This window comes from Rhinoderma darwinii, chromosome 3 (assembly GCF_050947455.1).
Source record: "Rhinoderma darwinii isolate aRhiDar2 chromosome 3, aRhiDar2.hap1, whole genome shotgun sequence".
NCBI classification, from domain to species: Eukaryota; Metazoa; Chordata; class Amphibia; order Anura; family Rhinodermatidae; genus Rhinoderma; species Rhinoderma darwinii.
The window spans coordinates 431,036,049-431,058,670 of NC_134689.1; the positions used below are offsets into that span (position 1 = coordinate 431,036,049).

Here is a 22,622-nt window from a genome sequence, read left to right on the forward strand (position 1 = left end):
AGGCGCTGCAATGTAGATTACAGTAACGTTTTTATTTTTAAAAAACGAGCATTTTTGGCCAAGTTATGACCATTTTTGTAATTATGCAAATGAGGCTTGCAAAAGTCCAAGTGGGTGTGTTTAAAAGTAAAAGTCCAAGTGGGCGTGTATTATGTGCGTACATCGGGGCGTTTTTAATACTTTTACTAGCTGGGCGCTGTGAAGAGAAGTAACATCCTCTTCTCTTCAGAACGCCCAGCTTCTGACAGTGCAGATCTGTGACGTCACTCACAGGTCCTGCATCGTGACGGCCACATCGGCAGCAGAGGCTACAGTTGATTCTGCAGCAGCATCAGCGTTTGCAGGTAAGATCGACTTACCTGCAAACGCTGATGCTGCTGCAGAATCAACTGTAGCCTCTGGTGCCGATGTGGCCGTCACGATGCAGGACCTGTGAGTGACGTCACAGATCTGCACTGTCACAAGCTGGGCGTTCTGAAGAGAAGAGGATGTTACTTCTCATCAGAGCGCCCAGCTAGTGAAAGTATTAAAAACGCCCCGATGTACGCACATAATACACGCCCACTTGGACTTTTACTTTTAAACACACCCACTTGGACTTTTGCAAGCCTCATTTGCATAACTAAAAAAATGGTCATAACTTGGCCAAAAATGCTCGTTTTTTTAAAATAAAAATGTTACTGTAATCTACATTGCAGCGCCTATCTGCTGCAATAGCAGATAGGGGTTGCAAAATCTGGTGACAGAGCCTCTTTAAGGAGTAGTGCCGTGTGCAAAACACTACGCAGCAATAATAATAATTAAAATGGAGAATTATAGTGTGTGTGCAAAACACTACGCAGCAATAATAAGAATTAAAATGGAGAATCATAGGGCTGTGTGCAAAGCACTACGCAGCAATAATTGGGAAGATGAGGGAACGGCCCCCCTAAGAGCCAATTAAGTTGTGGAACTTTAACTAAACTTTCTGACTCATTTGTTGTTGAAATTCTGTTATAAATATCCGTGCTGATAAGAATAAAGTAGAAGCATTTTCATACAGTAACGTGTCTGTGTGTTTTTGCTACTCCGAGCTGCTCGTACTCGTAAAATGATTTTTAAAAGCTAATTTGGAGCTGGATGGAACTCAAGGCGTAGTGGGATGTAAATTGCACTCACAATACGCTTGAGTCAGAACCGGGGACCTATAACTTCAGAAAACGGAAGGACCATAGGAGAGAAGAATGGACCCAAAAAAAAAATGAGGGAACTAGAGGTAGGGTCTGGTAGGTCTCAAAGCAGCTTCTCTCCCTCTTCCTATAGACATGCAAGCTAATCCAATACAAGTAGATGTTTATGGGGGACTCAGGAGCGATAGCTTCCAGCCAAATGAACGCATCACGTGTAGAAATGTCCCCAAATTTTTTTCGGGTCTGATTTGATCGAATTGGCTGTCCGATTCGAAATGGTCCGAATAAATTGGGCACAAGTCCCCCAATTGCCCTGAACACTCGTGTCTGACGCGCTGATGTCTTCGAAGACTGTACCCAACCCCTTTCAAGATTCTAATGCAAAGCCAGCATTAGTGATGTCATCCACCTTTACTCCTCATGATTGGCTGTGCTAGAGGGAGGAATAACCGCAGTGCGTTTTTGGAAAGCTTCCTACCAGGTATTATGGGGAAGCCATATTGTGACCCCCGTAACTTTTTTATATTTCTGTGTACAGAACTGTGTAAGGCGTCTGTTTGTACGTAGAAAGATGTCGTTATTATTTATACCATTTGGGGGAATGTCTGGCATTTTCATCAATTTTATAACATTTTTTGTGGGGGTTGAAGCGGCCGATAAACTGCGAATCGGCTATTTTGACCTTTTTCCCGCTACGATGTTCACAGTATTGGGTAAATATTTTTATAATTCGGCCATTTTTGGATGCGGGGATACCTAATGTGTTTGGTTATTTTTAATTATTTTATTATGTGATCTAGGGAAAAGGGGGTGATTTGAATTTTTATATTTTTTGAAAAACTTTTCTCAAATTAATTTTTTTACTTTTATTTATCCCCCTAGGGGGCTTGAAACTGCGATCCTTAGATTGCTTTTGCCATAGACTGCAATATCACAATATTGCAGTCTATGGCAAAATCAGTGCATTGCTATTGAGACCTGCCACCGGCAATCTTCACATAGCAGAGCTGGGAGCATTCACAAGGCTCCCAGCTGCTATAGGAGTATAGGAGCTGGTGACCGGCTTAAAGTGAAACACCCCTCAGATGCCGGTAGTCACATCTGACACAGGCATCTGAGAGGTTAAATGCTTGCGATCAGAGATGTTTCTGATCGCAAGAATTGCCGCTGGGTCCCTGCCGGCTATGGCGCCTGCTCTGCTTCTGAGAGGCCTCCACTTTTAAATACCCATTCCCGACGTAAATAGGCATATTAGCGACGGGAAAGGGTTAAGGTCCACCATTGTGACATGGAGAAGAAGTTGGACATGTTTGTGAAATGAAAAATATTACCTGCCAATGTCAGTCTGCTGCGTCTAGAGCACGTGGAAAAGGATCATAAGTTAAATATGAATTCTAAGAAGTAGAAGGTGTCATTTCACTGACACTAAATTTCCATTACCACGTTGATCAGGAAAAGATCCGAACTCTGGTTCTGATCCAAAATACTAAATTCAACTGCACTTATTTAGGGTTGGGGGGCACAAATTCACGCTCATACAGACACACCTCTAGAGCTTTTGTCTGGTGCATCTGGTGACATCATAATCAAGAATATGCCATAGGAGGGCTCTACAAATAGTAAAGTGATCATGTCTTGCTACTGGTTGGGTATCAATTTAAAAAAAAAAAAAAAAAATTTTTATAGTGAATTGTCTCTCTATGATTCCAAATCTTTGCAACCTTATCTTTTTTACTCACGACTGTCTATCGGATGTTTCATGTTTCCTTTCTTCTTTAAACTAGACAGGAACAAGTCAGACTTTATCATTTTGCTTCTTATAAATCCTAACCACATTCTGAAATAATCTGTTGATAACGCTCCAAGAACACTTCCAAGTTTACTGTTTGGAGGAAACATCTTTCTCAGTGGTCTCATATAAACATGCACATTCTTCACCACCTTCAGATGTTTCCAACCACCTTTAGATGTTCTTCACCACCTCCAAATGTTGCCGCACACTTCCAGATATCTCTCACCACCTCCAAATGTCTCCCACTACCTCCCGATATATCCCACCACTTCTTGATATCTCCCACAACTCCCGATGTCTCCCACCAACTCCCGATGACTCCTATTTCTTTCAGATTTTTCCCACTACCTCCAGATGTCTCCAACTTCTCTCATTGCTTCCACAAACTTGACAGGAACAAGTCAGACTTTATCAGTTTTTGATTCATCTGAATCCTAACCATGATCCGTAATAATCTGTTGCTAACACTCCAAAAAAACTCTTCCCGGTTTACTGGAAACATCTTTCTCAGCTGTCTCATATAAACATGCAGTCCCACCACCTCCAGATGTCTTCCGACACTTTTAGATATTTTCCACCACCTCCAGAGGTTTCCAACCACCTTTAGATGTTCTTCACCACCTCCAAATGTCTCCGCACACTTCGATATCTCCCACCAACCCCAAATGTCTTCCACTACCTCATGATATATCCCACCACTTCTTGATATCTCCAACAACTCTCGATGTCTCCCACCAACTCTCGATGTTTTCCACCAACTCCCGATGTCTCCTATTACTTTCAGATGTCTCCCACTACCTCCAGATGTCTCCCATCACATCCAGATGCCTCCAACTCCTCTCCTTGCTTCCGCAAACTTGACAGGAACAAGTCAGACTTTATCATTTTTTGACTCATCTAAATCCCAACCATGATCCGTAATAATCTGTTGCTAACACTCCAAAAAAACTTTTCCCGGTTTACTGTTTAGAGGAAACATCTTTCTCAGCTGTCTCATATAAACATGCACATTCTTCACCATCTTCAGATGTTTCCAACCACCTTTAGATGTTCTTCACCACCTCCAAATGTTGTTGAACACTTCCAGATATCGCTCACCACCTCCAAATGTCTCCCACTACCTCCCGATATATCCCACCTCTTCTCGATATCTCCCACAACTTCCCACCAACTCTCGATGTCTCCCACCAACTCCCGATGTTTTCCACCAACTCCCGATGTCTCCTATTGCTTTCAGATGTCTCCCACTACCTCCAGATGTCTATCACTTACATATGTCTCCCACCACATCCAGATGTCTCCATTTCCTCTCCTTGCTTCCGTAAAATTGACAGGAACAAGTCAGACTTTATAATTTTTTTATTAATCTAAACCCTAACCATGATCTATAATAATCTGTTGCTAACATGCCAAGAACTCTTCCCGGTTTTCTGCTTAGTTGTAATATCTATCTCAGCTCCCTCATATAAACATGCACAGTCCCACCACCTCCAGATGTCTTCCACCACTTTTAGATATTTCCCACCACCTCCAGAGATTTTCCACCACCTCCAAATGTTTCCCACCATTTTCACATATCTCCCAACCTCTCCATCACCTCCAGATGTCTCCTACCACCTCTAAATTTCTCCCACCACCTCCAGATGTCTCCAACTCAAAAATATTTCTGGTATGCATCCCTTCCACAAACATGAGACAACCAAAGTTCTGGCACTTAGTAGTACCAATATTCTGACTACATTAATGGAAACCTTAATAACTTTATGATCTTTACTTTAGTGACACTTGGAAAAAAAAAATCTTTATTATATTGACTTTTTTTTCCTGATGAGACTGAGAAATAAATCTAGAACTAACATTGTTGGGGGAAACCAGTAGACCATTAAATATTAATTTTTTTTCTTTTTTCTTTCTTTGGGAATAACATGGCCTGGCCTTTGGTGTACCTTATAAGACAACCACCACTTGGAATATTGGCAACGACTTTCAACGATGTCCCACACATTCTAGTAAAGGTCCAGTTTCTTGTGAAAGACTAAACTGACCAAGCAGGTCAAGCTTTATGAGAAAGTCTTCGATCTTTTTTAATTCTTGTTGGGTAATCATGAATACCTTATATTATTCCTACGTGGAATTATTGACAAAAACTTGTGCAGACGTTAGATTACGTATTGTTTGTACAATTATCCTTTTTACCTCCTGGTTTCTTAGAGTGTAAACGAGTGGATTTAACATTGGCGTCACTGCTGAGTAGAAGATTGAAGCCACCTTGTCCTGGACACTAGAAGGAGGACGTAAGTAGGTGAAGAAAACGGTCACATAAAAGATTAGGGAACACATGAGATGTGAGGAGCACGTGCTGAAGGCTTTCTTCCTGCCCTCTGCGGATCTCATTTGCAAAACTGATGCAAGTATGAGCATGTACGAAAGCAGGATTGTCCCCAGTGAACTAATCGTAGATAGACCTACTGCGTAGATAGTGACCAAGTTGCAAAAGAAGGCATCAGAGCAGGACAGTTTGAGTAATGGAGGGACGTCACAGTAGAAGTGGTCAATAATCCCTGTGCCACAGAATTGGAGACTGAAGGCACAGATGGTCTGTACTGATGATTGGAAGAAGCCAATGGAGAAAGATAAAATAACCATACATAGACATTTCCTCTTGGTCATTATAGACATATAATGGAGAGGATGGCAGATGGCAACATAGCGGTCATAAGACATGGTTGAGAGAAGAAAAACCTCAGTTCCTCCCAAAGCAGCATAGAAGTAGAATTGGAGAGCACAACCATTAAATGAGATGACCTTCCGAGTCGAGACAAGGTCAGAAAACATTTTAGGAGTAATGACGGAGGAATAGAAGATGTCTACTAGAGAGAGGTAGCTCAAGAAGTAGTACATGGGCGAGTGGAGTTTGGAGTTGTTATAGATGACAGCTATAATGCCAAGGTTACCCCCAATAGTAACAAGGTAAATGGATAAGAAGAAAAAAAATAGGAAAGGGATGAGCTTTTCATTATCAGTCAGTCCAGAAAACGTAAAGATGGTCACGTGTGTCTCAGTTATGTTCTCCATGGATTATGGCTTCTACCGTAATAAAAAAAAATCTAAACATTTTAATGGGAAACCAAACCCTAACCCAAAACAAGCCTGGGAAATAGACGAAACATGGATGGGGTATAAATAAGATCATATCATTTCCAATTCTGAACTGAAGGTGACAAAGTCTTCACGCATCTCAACTTATCTTGGCAGAAGGTTTGGATAAAATCTGAGCCACCCTTTAAGAAAAAAAAATAGGACGACAATTGATTTCCATGGTTGGAGGGTGGATGCTATAGCTAATATCTGACTAAATCTATACACAATATTAACATGTTTCCTGGTGGAAATTAATGTTCAGTAAACATTTTTTTTGTGTATGAAATTATATTAGCTTTTGCAGCTGCTTCTTGACACTGAGCTCTGCATACTCATTCATCCACATCCTTCTCCAGGTCAGAGCTTCCCAATTATATACCATGTCAGCTTTATTTTCACATCCTACATGTAGTACTTTATACTTTTTTATATTTAACTACACCTGTCGCTTCTGTGCCCGATTCACCCTTATGTGTAACTTAGTAGCATGGCCGTAACCAGTAGGATAGCAGGTAAAACAGCTGTTATGGGGCCTAGAAGATGAGGAGGCCTGCCTCTACTACTAAATAAACCTTGGATTTTAAGGACAGAAGAAAAGAGAGGTGAGCTAGAGGAGAACGGAAGGAAGAGCTCTGGGGCCAAGGATGGGAGGGGGAGATATAAGGGATAGAGCCATAAACACAATTCTTGTAGAGTGGGGACACTTTCATGTCTTGAAATGCGGCCCCATCGTTGCTTGTTGCACCCTTTCTCAGTAGAGTAGCATGGGGCTCCTGATCCCCACACACAAAGGATAGACCTCCACCATCTGTCACATGCTTTTTTGTGTTACTGTAGTAGGGGGTATCCTCAAACATTAGGATTTGAGTGCAACTAGAGCCTCGACACTACTTAGAGCCCTACCTCGTGTTCTCCTGATATGTGATTCATAGATTAACAAGCCATAGAATACAATGGGCCAATCAATGTATCTATTCTGCTGCCAAAGTCAAGACCAAACCGGTCAATCCATTGGATATCCTGGAGCGACTTGAGTCAGGGGAAGCCGTTCACTCATCACGACTCGACTAAATTACCAGCAGGAACGGCTGATGTGCCCTGAACTAGTTGCACAGCCCTAAGGCCGGCCCCGGCCGGGGTAATTCTATGTTTTTCAGTCCTGTCTTATGGATTTATGTCCAGTGAGCAGCAGGTTTACAGAATCCTGTAGGAGGTTTACACTGATCACTTACCTGCCTGACACATTTTCTGCTGTATGGGATCCATGCGACTGTTACATTTGTATTTTTGTCATTCGAGGTCTTGTTTTTATATTAAACCCAATGGCCCAAGAGGATAATTCTCTTCCGGCCCAAAGCTCCTATTAGTAATTTTTATAATTAAGAAAACAAACCAATTAGTGACGGCCCCGCGCAATAGGAAAACGTTCTCCTAGAATAACCTGAGGTTACTTCATCTTGTAAAATGTCCCATTGACAAGTTTTTAAAAAATGTTTTGCGGAGTTTACATCTTCCCAAACTAAGACAATAAAATCGATGATGTATATCCCCTTCTGATTTCTCTCAGGTGTCATGGAGACCTTGTATGGATCATCCACATCAACGACCTCACACGTATACACAAAACCAAGTAAGATGTAGATATTGATGTAGAGGGTGATTTTGACCCACATGATGGTCTCCATGACAATACTACATCTGACAGAAATCAAAAGGGGGGATGTCATCAGAATCTCTCAGTAGTGCAGCCTCAGGCTTTGAAGTAATATATTAGTCTTACGCTTCTCAAAGAGAAGTTGATCCTTTGAGCCACAATCAGTTTGGTCTAGGCTGATCTTGGGTGCAGAGTCTAAGGAATCTCCCCATTCTTCATCCTTAACCCCCGCGAGGTGGTATGGACTGTACCGGCCACAATCCCAGATCTCGGTTTCCTGGGTAATCACTGATTTACACCAGGTACGCCGAGAGAAGCTGAAGTGTAGTCAGGAGAAGAGCCAAGGGTCATCACCAGGAGAGGTGTTGGGATGCGACAAGCCAGGGCATGAGACAAGGAGGTAGTCAGAAGACGGCCCAAGGTTCAGGAACAGGAGTAGAACAACAGGTACCAATTGACATATCCTAGGCGTACGGAGGGGGGAAATCCAGATACAAGGCCATGGTCAGTCAGGATTAGGGTCCAAGTCAAGAAGACTAACTCCAGGGATGTACCTCAATTCACAGGTGAGGGATACAGGCTAGACCTCTCTTTATATAGGCCACCAATCCTGACATCATGGGGGGGGCAGTTACCATAGCAACCCGAAGTGGCCTGTGGAAATAGTGGGCCGCAGCCGCAATCAAGTGGACATTGTTGGAGCGAAGAAGGGTGAGTCAGGTGGATCTCTACTGGTGACCGTCAGCTAGAGCCAGAAAAGCCGGGGTCCACCAGCATGGATCTGCCGCATGACCGAGGAGCTGGGAGTAAAAGTTAGACAAATAAAAATTTCTTTGCATTTTTAATATACACAGAAGGACATTTTTTTTTTTTCAATCTTTTCCTTGTATTTCTCTTTTAATTACTGATTTCAAACTTTTTTGGAGATAGAAGAAAATTCCAAGCCTTTTTTGGAACCATGTTCTCCACCACTCTACAAGACCTAATAAAACAAGGAAGACCTGTAAATAGCAGCGCACTGCTCCTTGATGAACAAGATCTCAGATATATGTAGGTTTACAAATCTAAGCAAGAAATATTCTTACTGAGCTAACTCGGACCATGGACAGGTGGAAACTCTTGAGGGTCCCAAATGGGTATAATCATCGATGGGACCTATTATTCACCCCCATTGAATCCCACTGAGGATTGTCTTTTTTTTTTATGGGGTGCTTGTTATGGAGGGGTCTCAACTGAGTATGAAACAATTTTACACGAAACTAAATTCCATTGAAATCAATGGTTTCCGTTTCTGAATGTCTTTGGGCTTCTCTGGGTCAACACGGTAGAATTATAAGTTGGACTTGATGGACATGTGTCTTTTTTTAACCTTATCAACTTTTTAACTATGTATCTATGTAAAATGGTCAGGGGCAATCTAAATAAATATCACTTAATTTAATGTTTCCTGATAGGCAGAAAAGTCATTACTAGGAGATAAAGTCGGAGGCAAATAAGCAAAAGGGGGGGGGGAGGTGTTCATGACGCGGAAGGAAAAGGTCAGCAACATAAGACATAAAGCAGCACAGGAACATTAGGCAAGAGGGGGCACCAGGTAGGACCGCAAGTCTTCAAGAAGATACAAGGATTCATAGGAGGCCAACTCAACGCTACAGCACTGTCATATGGAGCCTAGTGGCATCTATTATACAACAGTATTGGGACACCTCCGTATTACACCTGCATGAGCTTTAATGAAGTCCCAATCTAAATCCATAGCCATTAATATCAGGTTGGTTCCCTCTTTGCAGCAAAACATCTTCCACTCTTCTGGGGACTTTCTACATGATTTTGGGGTTCCTGTGGTAATTTATGTCCATTCTTCCAGAAGATCATTTGTGAGATCAGACACTGATGTTGGCGGGGGGGGGGGGGGTCTGGCTCGTAATCTTCACTCTAGTTCATCCTGAAGGTGTTGGATGGTATTGAGGTCGGAACTCTGTGCGGCCAGTCAAGTTCTTCCACACCAAACTCCCCCAACCAACCGACCAATCAGCCAACCAACCAGTCAACTAACAGCCAACCAAATAGCAAACTGGGGCGCAGTCATGAGGAACAGAAAAGAGCCGAACCCCAAACTGTTCCCACAAAGTTTGAATCTACCATTGTCCAAAATGTCTTATGTGCTGAAGCATTAAGATTTCTCTTCACTGGAACTAAGAGGCCGACCCCTGAAAAACAACCCCATAGCATTACCCCTCCTACACCAAAATTTACAGCTGGCACAATGCAGTCAGGTAGGTAACGTTCTCCTGGCATTCACCAAACCCAGACTTACCCATCAGACCGCCAGATAGAGAAGCGTCACGCCACAGTACACGTTTCCGCTGTTCCAGAGTCCAGTGGCGGCGGCTTCACACTCCTCCATCTGACGCCTGGCATTGCGCTTGGTGATGTTCGGCTGGCATGAAGCTGCTCGGCCATGAAGCTCCCGGCACATTGCTGATGTTAATACCAGAGGAGGTCTGTACTCTGCATTATGGAGTCATCGGAGTGTTGGTGACTTTTCTGCACTTGCTCCTCAGCACTTGCCCCCCCCCTCTGTAACTTTACGTGGTCTGCACTTCATGGCTGAGTTGCGGCGGTTCCTTCCACTTTACAATAATATCAGTCACAGGTGATGGCGGAATATCTAGGAGGGAAGAAATTTCCGGAACTGACGTGTTACACCGGTGACGTCCTATTGGAAGTCACTGATCTCTTTACAAAGACCCGTTACTCTACCACTCCAGAGATGTTGACATAAACCCTTCACCCCGATAAACTACCCAGGAGGTATTATTTATCTCCATTTTGTACAGTGTCTAGATTGGATGCTATATGGCGATATTTATGGGATGAGGATTTGGAGGGAACATTGCCTGAGAACATCCAGCAGAGAAGTTCGGTTCAGGAGACTGTGCCGCCGACTGCCGAGGAACGTAGGAAGAATAAAGCATTAAAGGAATGAAATATCTCATCACGCAGGAAATTATAAAAGCTCCAGGTAGCAGAAGAGTCAGAACCTTGAGGAGACCAAGGACTTTTCAAATAGGAGCTTCTTTACTGCCGAAACAGGTCAAGCAGCAAAATAACATCAGTATCGTAGAGGCCCACCCAACAGGAAATGCAGGGGCTCCATTTACATGGTCATAAGTAAGGATGTGCTCAGGGCCACCATCAGGGCAGTACTACTGGTACTGCCATCAGGGGCCCGGCCACGATCATGAAAAAATAGGGGCCCGTCCACTTCTCATCTGCCTTACACATTTCATTGAGGGCCCCAGCGTTAGTCACTTGGAGAAAGGAACGGACCCTGCAATGTGATATAATGTAATAGGGGTCACTCCTTACTCTGAAGTAACCAATGCTAAAATGGCGCAGTTTTGCCGCGATTATATATAATATAATACATTCAATATTAATCCTCCTTAGGCTTAGGTGGAGATGAATTGAAGTTCACAAACTGGTATACAGAAGTTTATCTACAGCGAGATCTAATTTACAATATATGGATCATTTTGAAAAATTCATAGTACAAAATGTGTTTATGGGAGAGGAAGACTCGGAGAGAGTAACTGTGATAGGACATTGGTACAGAGCACACATTGAAATGGTTAATAGTAACAAAGCCATGAGATCTAAGGAATAAAACGGAACTGTATATCCTACAATATGGTGTCAGTAATTACTGAAATGAATAGAATGATAGTACTAAACAAAAAAAACAATAAGAGTAGATGACTATAAATTGGTCCACACAGTGTACCCAAACTGGCCTAGTATGAGCAGTGTGACAATAATAAAGTCACGGAGTATAGAGAGTATCCAAAGTGACGTATAACTACAACCAGCGCCCCCTTCAGTGAGTCAAGATTTACTAGTGCGCACAATCTGTAACTATACGTGGTGATAGAGCAATATAGTCAGTCAGTATATCGTCAGTCAGTATATAGTCAGTAGTCAGTCAGTATATAGTCAGTAATCAGCCAGTATATAGTCAGTCAGTTTTTAGTCAGTAATCAGCCAGTATATAGTCAGTCAGTATATAGTCAGTCTATAGTCAGTCAGCAGTCAGTCAGTATATAGTCAGTCAGTATATAGTTAGTCAGTCAATATATAGTCAATCAGTAGTCAATCAGTAGTCAGTCTGTCTATATAGTCAGTCAGTCTATAGTCAGTAGTCAGTCAGTATATAGTCAGTCTATAGTCAGTCAGTATATAGTCAGTAGTCAGTCAGTATATAGTCAGTCAGTATATAGTCAGTCAGTATATAGTCAGTCAGTATATAGTCAGTCAGTATATAGTTAGTCAGTATATAGTCAGTCAGTATACAGTCAGTCAGTATATAGTCAGTCAGTACATAGTCAGTCAGTATATAGTCAGTAGTCAGTCAGTATACAGTCAGTCAGTATATAGTTAGTCAGTATATAGTCAGTCAGTATATAGTCAGTAGTCAGTCAGTATATAGTCAGTCAGTATATAGTCAATCAGTGGTCAATCAGTAGTCAGTCAGTCTATAGTCAGTCAGTCTATAGTCAGTCAGTATATAGTCAGTCTATAGTCAGTCAGCAGTCAGTCAGTATATAGTCAGTCAGTATATAGTTAGTCAGTCAGTATATAGTCAATCAGTAGTCAATCAGTAGTCAGTCTGTCTATATAGTCAGTCAGTCTATAGTCAGTAGTCAGTCAGTATATAGTCAGTCTATAGTCAGTCAGTATATAGTCAGTAGTCAGTCAGCATATAGTCAGTCAGTATATAGTCAGTCAGTATATAGTCAGTCAGTATATAGTCAGTCAGTATATAGTTAGTCAGTATATAGTCAGTCAGTATATAGTCAGTCAGTATACAGTCAGTCAGTATATAGTCAGTCAGTATATAGTCAGTAGTCAGTCAGTATACAGTCAGTCAGTATATAGTTAGTCAGTATATAGTCAGTCAGTATATAGTCAGTAGTCAGTCAGTATATAGTCAGTCAGTATATAGTTAGTCAGTATATAGTCAGTCAGTATATAGTCAGTAGTCAGTCAGTATATAGTCAGTCAGTATATAGTCAATCAGTGGTCAATCAGTAGTCAGTCAGTCTATAGTCAGTCAGTCTATAGTCAGGCAGTATATAGTCAGTAGTCAGTCAGTATATAGTCAGTCAGTATATAGTTAGTCAGTATATAGTCAGTCGGTATATAGTCAGTAGTCAGTCAGTATATAGTCAGTCAGTATATAGTCAGTCAGTATATAGTCAGTCAGTATATAGTTAGTCAGTATATAGTCAGTCAGTATATAGTCAGTCAGTATACAGTCAGCCAGTATATAGTCAGTCAGTATATAGTCAGTCAGTATATAGTCAGTAGTCAGTCAGTATATAGTCAGTCAGTATATAGTTAGTCAGTATATAGTCAGTCAGTATATAGTCAGTAGTCAGTCAGTATATAGTCAGTTAGTATATAGTTAGTCAGTATATAGTCAGTCAGTATATAGTCAGTAGTCAGTCAGTATATAGTCAGTCAGTATATAGTCAATCAGTGGTCAATCAGTAGTCAGTCAGTCTATAGTCAGTCAGTCTATAGTCCGTCAGTATATAGTCAGTAGTATATAGTTAGTCAGTATATAGTCAGTCGGTATATAGTCAGTAGTCAGTCAGTATATAGTCAGTCAGTATATAGTTAGTCAGTATATAGTCAGTCAGTATATAGTCAGTAGTCAGTCAGTATATAGTCAGTCAGTATATAGTCAATCAGTGGTCAATCAGTCTATAGTCAGTCTATAGTCAGTCAGTCTATAGTCAGTCAGTATATAGTCAGTAGTCAGTCAGTATATAGTCAGTCAGTATATAGTTAGTCAGTATATAGTCAGTCAGTATATAGTCAGTAGTCAGTCAGTATATAGTCAGTCAGTATATAGTTAGTCAGTATATAGTTAGTCAGTATATAGTCAGTCAGTATATAGTCAGTCAGTATATAGTCAGTCAGTATATAGTCAGTCAGTATATAGTTAGTCAGTATATAGTCAGTAGTCAGTCAGTCTATAGTCAGTCAGTATATAGTCAGTAGTCAGTCAGTATATAGTCAGTCAGTATATAGTTAGTCAGTATATAGTCAGTCAGTATATAGTCAGTAGTCAGTCAGTCTATAGTCAGTCAGTATATAGTCAGTAGTCAGTCAGTATATAGTCAGTCAGTATATAGTTAGTCAGTATATAGACAGTCAGTATATAGTCAGTCAGTATATAGTCAGTCAGTATATAGTTAGTCAGTATATAGTCAGTCAGTATATAGTCAGTCAGTATACAGTCAGTCAGTATATAGTCAGTCAGTATATAGTCAGTCAGTATATAGTCAGTAGTCAGTCAGTATACAGTCAGTCAGTATATAGTTAGTCAGTATATAGTCAGTCAGTATATAGTCAGTAGTCAGTCAGTATATAGTCAGTCAGTATATAGTTAGTCAGTATATAGTCAGTCAGTATATAGTCAGTAGTCAGTCAGTATATAGTCAGTCAGTATATAGTCAATCAGTGGTCAATCAGTAGTCAGTCAGTCTATAGTCAGTCAGTCTATAGTCAGTCAGTATATAGTCAGTCTATAGTCAGTCAGCAGTCAGTCAGTATATAGTCAGTCAGTATATAGTTAGTCAGTCAGTATATAGTCAATCAGTAGTCAATCAGTAGTCAGTCTGTCTATATAGTCAGTCAGTCTATAGTCAGTAGTCAGTCAGTATATAGTCAGTCTATAGTCAGTCAGTATATAGTCAGTAGTCAGTCAGTATATAGTCAGTCAGTATATAGTCAGTCAGTATATAGTCAGTCAGTATATAGTTAGTCAGTATATAGTCAGTCAGTATATAGTCAGTCAGTATACAGTCAGTCAGTATATAGTCAGTCAGTATATAGTCAGTAGTCAGTCAGTATACAGTCAGTCAGTATATAGTTAGTCAGTATATAGTCAGTCAGTATATAGTCAGTAGTCAGTCAGTATATAGTCAGTCAGTATATAGTTAGTCAGTATATAGTCAGTCAGTATATAGTCAGTAGTCAGTCAGTATATAGTCAGTCAGTATATAGTCAATCAGTGGTCAATCAGTCTATAGTCAGTCTATAGTCAGTCAGTCTATAGTCAGTCAGTATATAGTCAGTAGTCAGTCAGTATATAGTTAGTCAGTATATAGTCTGTCAGTATATAGTCAGTAGTCAGTCAGTATATAGTCAGTCAGTATATAGTTAGTCAGTATATAGTTAGTCAGTATATAGTCAGTCAGTATATAGTCAGTCAGTATATAGTCAGTCAGTATATAGTCAGTCAGTATATAGTTAGTCAGTATATAGTCAGTCAGTATATAGTCAGTAGTCAGTCAGTCTATAGTCAGTCAGTATATAGTCAGTAGTCAGTCAGTATATAGTCAGTCAGTATATAGTTAGTCAGTATATAGTCAGTCAGTATATAGTCAGTAGTCAGTCAGTCTATAGTCAGTCAGTATATAGTCAGTAGTCAGTCAGTATATAGTCAGTCAGTATATAGTTAGTCAGTATATAGTCAGTCAGTATATAGTCAGTCAGTATATAGTCAGTCAGTATATAGTCAGTCAGTATATAGTTAGTCAGTATATAGTCAGTCAGTATATAGTCTGTAGTCAGTCAGTCTATAGTCAGTCAGTATATAGTCAGTAGTCAGTCAGTATATAGTCAGTCAGTATATAGTTAGTCAGTATATAGTCAGTCAGTATATAGTCAGTAGTCAGTCAGTATATAGTCAGTCAGTATATAGTCAATCAGTGGTCAATCAGTATATAGTCAGTCAGTATATAGTCAGTCAGTATATAGTCAGTCAGTATATAGTCAGTAGTCAGTCAGTATATAGTCAGTCAGTATATAGTCAATCAGTGGTCAATCAGTAGTCAGTCAGTCTATAGTCAGTCAGTGTATAGTCAGTCAGTATATAGTCAGTAGTCAGTCAGTATATAGTTAGTCAGTATATAGTCAGTCAGTATATAGTCAGTCAGTATATAGTCAGTCAGTATATAGTCAGTAGTCAGTCAGTATATAGTTAGTCAGTATATAGTCAGTCAGTATATAGTCAGTCAGTATATAGTCAGTCAGTATATAGTCAGTAGTCAGTCAGTATATAGTTAGTCAGTATATAGTCAGTCAGTATATAGTCAGTCAGTATATAGTCAGTCAGTATATAGTCAGTATATACTGAGCTGGCCCCTAAAGTGGGTAATAAGCAGTCATAGTCAGGTCCTGGGTGTAAATGCTGCTTACCGGATTACGTCTGTGGATAAGGCTATGCGGCGCTTGCGACCTCGGTCGCTGTTAGGTAATGGCGCTGTCCAGGTATGCACCAGTGCGCTATACATGGATCAGGTCATGTGACCGCTAGCAGGTGTTTAGACGTCGATTGCGTCAGTCCAGGTGTGACTCGTCATTCGTTTGGGGCAGGATGAGATTACGGCGTATCCTCTGATGGGATAAAGATCATGTCCATCAAAGTTGTAGGACAAAACAGCCCAATCTAGCTTTATTAACCCCTCCAAGCCATTGTGGCAAAAACATGGGATGTGACCGCAATGTGTAACTAGACTAAGGCCTTATTCAGACACCCGTGTTCGGTCCGGGATATACAGAGAGTGTATCGGCCGTATATATCCCGGACCGACCACTGTTCAGGGAGCCGGACTCCTAGCATCACAGTTATGTGTCATGCTAGGAGTCCCTACCTCCCGCGGGAATACCGTCCTGTGCTGTAATCATGTTTTCAGTACGGGACCGGGGACTGTATTCCCACAGGTAGGCAGGGACTCCTAGCATCATAGGGAACTGTTATACTAGGAGTCCGGCTCCACGGACTGTGGTCGGTCCGGGACATACGGTTGACACACGCTCCGTATATCACAGACCGAACATGGACGTCTGGATAAGGCCACTTACTTGTCTCCTATTTTTGGTGTGAATTGCGCACTAAAAATTCACTACAAATTACAATATAAGGCGATATTCAGACCAACGTGTGTGAAATCTGCCGTGAAGAACCGCCATTTTTCACGGCTGATTTGCACCCGTTTTCACCGATCCCTCAGACTGGAGTTTATTGAGGGATCCGTGAAAATGGACAAAAATACAACGTCCTATTTTTTTTACAGGCCCTCCGTTAAAGCAACCGCCGCGTGAATAGCCCCTTAGAAATACATGTATTTTGGCGCACAAAATCTGTATAAAAATCGCAGGTAATTCCGCAGGTAAAATCTGCACCTAAGGCCGGGATACGCTGCGTAAAAACCACGCAGCATATCCGACCTGGAACCCGCAGGACTTTCCATCCGAAACATTGGGGTGTCATTTTTCGGTTGAAAATTCCGCTGCGTAATTAAGCGCACCTACTTACCCCCTCCCTCCTCTGACGTCCGCTCCGGCCACCCTGGATGACGTTGCAGGCCATGTGACGCGTCAGCCTGTGATTGGCTGCAGCGGTCACACGGCATGCAACGTCGCGAAGAAGGAGGGCATTCTGGGTAAGTATGTTTGTTTGTTTGTTTTTTTTTTCCGGCGTTGCAATTTTTTGCGGCATGAACACTGTGAATTTGCCGCAAAAGTCGCAACACTCGGCTTTCTGTTGCGGCTTTTGAATCCCCATTGAATTCAATGGGGAAAATCCACGGCAGAAAATCAATGAAAACGCAGCATAAATTGCCATGGAATTAAATTCCGCACCGCAGGACAATCTATTAACCCTTTCAGGACCCAGCTCATTTTGGCCTTCAGGACCAGACCCATTTTTTCAAATCTGACATATTTCACTTTATGTGGTAATAACATCGGAATGCTTTTACCTATCAAAGCGATTCTGAGATTGTTTTCTCGTGAGACATTGGACTTTATGATAGTGGAAAAATTTGGTCGATAAATTCAATATTTATCAGTGAAAAACACCAAAATTTGGTGAAAAATTGCAAAAATTAGCATTTTTCTAAATGTAAATGTATCTGCTTGTAAGACAGGCAGTTATACCACACAAAATTGTTGCTAATTAACATCCCCCCATATGTCTACTTTAGATTGGCTTCGTTTTTTGAACATCATTTTATTTTTCTAGGACGTTACAAGACTTATAAGTTTAGCAGCAATTTCTCACATTTTCAAGAAAATTTCAAAAGGCGAAACCCCAAAAAAGTCACCCCATTTTAAAATCTTCACCCCTCAAAGTATTCAAAACAGCATTTAGAAAGTTTCTTAACCCTTTAGACGTTTCACAGGAATTAAATCAACGTAGATGTGAAATGTTCAAATTTCATTTTTTTTTTGCAGAAATTCATTTTTAATCTATTTTATTTGTACCACAGAATGTTTTACCAGAGAAATGCAACTCAATATTTGTTGCGCAGATTTTGCAGTTTTTAGAAATATCCCACATGTGGCCCTAGTGCGGTAATGGACTGAAGCATCGGCCTCAGAAGCAAAGGAGCACCTAGAAGATTTTGGGCCTCCTTTTTATTAGAAAATATTTTAGGCTCCATGTCAGGTGTGAAGGGCTCTTGCGGTGCCAAAACAGTGGAAACCCCCCAAAAGTGACCCCATTTGGGAGACTACACCCCTTGAGGAAATTATCTAGGGGTATAGTGAGCATTTTGACCCCGCAGGTTTTTTGCAGAAATTATTGGAAGTAGGCCGTGAAAATTAAAATCTACATTCTTTCAAAGAAAATGTAGGTTTAGCTCATTTTTTCTAATTTCCACGAGGACTAAAGGAGAAAAAGCACCACAACATTTGTAAAGCAATTTCTCTCGAGTAAAACAATACCCGACACGTGGTCATAAAATGCTGTTTGGGCACACGGCAGGGCTCAGAAGGGAAGGAGCGCCATTTGCTTTTGGTGTACAGATTTTGCTGCATTTGGTTTCTGGGCGCTATGTCGCATTTGCAAAGTCCCTGTGGGACCAAAACAGTGGATCCCCCCCAGAAGTGACCCCATTTTGGAAACAACACCCTCAAGATATTCACCTAGGGGTGTAGTGAGCAGGTTAACCCCACAGGTGTTTTGCAGAAATTCGTGTGCACACGATGTGGGAGAGTGAAAATGGGATTTTTTTCCATAGATATGCCAATATGTGGTGCCCGGCTTGTGTCACCATAACAAGACAGCTCTCTAATTATTATGCGGTGTTTCCCGGTTTTAGAAACACCCTACGTGTGGCACTAATCTTTTGCCTGGACATTCGACAGGGCTCAGGAGTGAAATAGTACCATGTAAAATTGAGGCCTAATTTGGCGACATATAAAGTATTGGTTCACGATTGCAGAGGCTCTGATGTGAAATAAAAGAAACCCCTGAGAAGTGACCCCATTTTGGAAACTGCACCCCTCAAGGCATTTATTAAGGGGTTTAGTGAGCATTTTCACCCCACGTGTCTTTTCCATAAATGATTGCGCTGCGGAAGGTACAAATTAAAAATTTTCCCTAGATATGCCAATTCATTGTCAAATATGTCATGCCCAGCTTATGCCACTGGGGACACACACCCAAAAATTGTTAAAAGGGTTCTCCCGGGTATGGCGATGCCATATATGTGGAAGTAAACAGCTGTTTGGGTCGCTGTAGGGCTCAGATGGGTGGGAGCGCCATTTGGGTTTTGGAGCATGGAATTTGCTTGGTAATAGTTTTGTTTGGAGTATCACTGTTGTTTCCGTTTATAATGTGGGGCATATGTAATCCGGGCAGACTACATCAGGGGCATAGTCAGGTGGTATAATAATAAGGTTAAAAAAATAATAAAATGATCCATAGATGTGTGTTACGCTGTGATCGATCCTTTCTGCACAGGCCGGTGTCGCACTGATAACTGGCGTCCTTCCTTATCCCCCTTTTGGTCCACACTCCGCACCTTTGCAGTTTGGGGAATTTTGCTGGGAAAGTGTTGTCCTGGTATAATACGGGCGCCCTCGCTTCCAGCGGATATGGTTGGGCCCCCCCTTCCTGGTTCCCTAATTTTAGTGCCTTGATACATCGCCTCTTGAAACAGAAGAAATGTCCCCCTCTGATCTGCACAACCGGATATTTTTCTTTCCTGACTTATTGGAGCCTTAACTTATTTTATTTTTTCATAGACGTAGCGGTATGAGGGCTGTTTTTTTACGGGACGAGCTGTAGGTTTTATTGGTACCATATTGGGGTACATGCGACTTTTTGATCACTTGTTATCCTTTTTTGGGAGGCCAGGTGACAAAAAAACAGCAATTCTGCCAGTTTTTTAGTTTTTTATACAGTGTTCACCATGCGTTATAAACTACATGTTACCTTTATTCTGCGGGTCAGTCCGATTCCAGCGATACTAAATTTCTAGAATTTTTTTTATAACTTTTTGCACAATAAAATTACTTTTGGAAAGAGAATGTATTTTTTTCTGTCGCGATGTTGTGAGAGCCATAACTTAATTTTTTTTGTCAATGGAGCTGTATGAGGGCTTGTTTTTTGCGAGACGAGATATAGATTTTATAGACACCATTTTTGGATACATGCGACTTTTTGATCACTTTTTATTTCAATTTTTGGAAGACAGTGACCAAAAAAACAGTAATTATGGCAGTGTTTTTGAGGGTTTTTTTTTACGGCGTTCATTGCGCGGGATAAATAACATAATATTTTTATAGTTCAGGTCGTTACGGTCGCAGCGATACCAAATATGTATGGCTTTATTATTTTTTTCTATAATAAATGACTTGATAAGGGAAAAAGGGCGATTGTGTTTTATTTTATTATTTGAAACTTTTATTGTATTTTTTACAACTTTTATTTTTACTTTTTTTACACTTTTTTTTTTACACTTTTCTTTAGTCCCACTAGGGGACTTGAAGGTCCAACTGTTTGTTTGATGTTCTAATACATTGCACTACACATGTAGTGCAATGTATTAGAACTGTCAGTTGTTCACTGACAGCAAGCCGATCAGGCTCCGCCTCTGGGCGGGGCCTAATCCGCTTACGTAATGGCAGACAGGAGTCCATTGTTAGGGCTGCTGTTGCCATAGTAGCAGTCGCCAGCCTTGCCATCACGTGGCAAGGCTGCATATTTGCTACAAACCTCTAGGATGCAGCGAAAACAATGGCTCGCTGCATCGAAGGGGTTAATGCCAGGAATCGGAGCTAGCTCTGGTTCCTGGCGATAGATCAGGGTGTCCGCTGTAACATACAGCGGACACCCACTGCTGATGACGACGGCTCAGCTTCTGAGCCGGAAGCTGAGCCGGCGCCATCTTGCTGATGGTACCGGAAGCCTCCTGGGCCCCGCCGACGACGGGGCATAGGAGGATTCCGTTACTGGCAGACCGGGAGGTAAGTATTAGCCCTCCGATCGCCTTTGCAGCCACCGGCAACCCAGTGATCACGTTGCTGGGGTGCCGGTGGCTATAAACTCCTCACATGCTGCGATCTCTATTGAACGCAGCATGTGAGGGGTTAATCGGTCGGATCGGAGGCTAGCTCCGGTCCTGCCCGATACCTCAGGGTGCCAGCTGTAACATACAGCTGTCACCCGGCGGTGATGTTGCTGGCTCAGCTCCTGAGCCACCTTCATCTACATGACGTACAGTTACGTGAAAAGGCGGTAAGACACCAGTTTTAATCACGTAACTGTACGTGATTGGGCGGGAAGCGGTTAATGAAAAATTTTCCACATGTATTTTTGTCCGCACCATGAAAAGAAATCCACCACAGCGAGAAGTAGCGTGCGACTTATATTACATAGAAAAGCCGAGAATGAGCAACTAGGAATGACAATGGAACTTAGGCCTTGTTCACACAGTATTTTGCAGGCATAAAAATCTGCCTCGAAATTACTTCAGGCTTTCTCTGCCTCCCATTGATGTCAATGGGAGGTCAGAGACAGAAATGCCCTAAGAAAGGGCATATCGCTTCTTTTTCCCGCGAGCGTTTTTTTCCGCTCGCGGGAAAAAAAGCCTTCGCTTCCACTTGAAATCAATAGGAGGCAATTTCGGCCCTTGTTTCCAACGCGGTTTCCGCAGCAAAAAATGCGGCAAAAAAAACTCTGTGTGAACAGGGCCTTATTCTTGTGCGGATCTGCTACACGACAGAAATCAAAGGGAAAGCCTCCGATTTCTGGTGTTGAAAAACACATCGTACTTTCATGGCAACGTAAGAACGGCGCATTGGTTCTCCTTACATCCTCACAAGCGCTTCCCCCTCCCTTCCCCCTTCACATCATGTTGTTGCCCTAAGTTTATTGTGTACGTCAGGAAATCTCCTACCATACACTATAAACAATGTAGACGATAATTCACAGGGCTCCATTATGTCCTTTTAGCCTCCGTCAGGCCGGTGTACCTTATTTTTGAAGGATGGAAAAGCGTAGTAGACTTTGCTATTCCATCCTGAGAGATTCCACAAAAAAACCGTACACCGCTCCTGACATTTGTATGTGGACAGTGACCTCAGGAGCTTCCCAATGCCAGAGTCCCCAGACAGATCATCACAAGTGCTCTGCCCGTGGACTTTGTCCCTGGGGAAGCTCCTGACATCACTGTCCATATATGTAAAGTGACATCAGGGGATTCTCCAGGGCCGGGATCTCTGGCCAGAGCGTTGCCAACGCTCCGGCCGAGTACACAGGCTTTGCAAAGTCAGAGACCCTGGGCAGAGTGCTAGTAGGAGGCTCCAGCCCTAGGAAAGCTCTAAACGTCACTGCCATTTATGGACAGTGACTACAGGAGTTCCCCTGGGCCATTCCCCGGGCGACGTATGCCATACAGTCGGATACGTTTTGGCTAAATAGATCAAAATCCAGGGCACTAACCGGTCACTGGCTGCTCCATGGTTTCGTTTACTGTAATGGACATCAGCAGCAAAA

At 41.8% G+C, this 22,622-nt stretch overlaps 1 protein-coding gene across 1 annotated transcript; it reads right to left on the reverse strand.

Moving 5' to 3' along the window:
• Positions 1-5,085: 5,085 nt before the first annotated feature.
• LOC142750797 (olfactory receptor 5B12-like) lies at positions 5,086-6,036 on the reverse strand. Its single transcript, XM_075859774.1, has one exon. It carries the CDS (start codon positions 6,034-6,036, stop codon positions 5,086-5,088), a length of 951 nt encoding a protein of 316 aa, XP_075715889.1.
• Between the last annotated feature and the right edge of the window lie 16,586 nt (positions 6,037-22,622).

Bases quoted from the DNA above. Each gene is read 5' to 3' on its own strand.
- LOC142750797 (XM_075859774.1), bottom strand. From the start codon at position 6,036: ATGGAGAACATAACTGAGACACACGTGACCATCTTTACGTTTTCTGGA.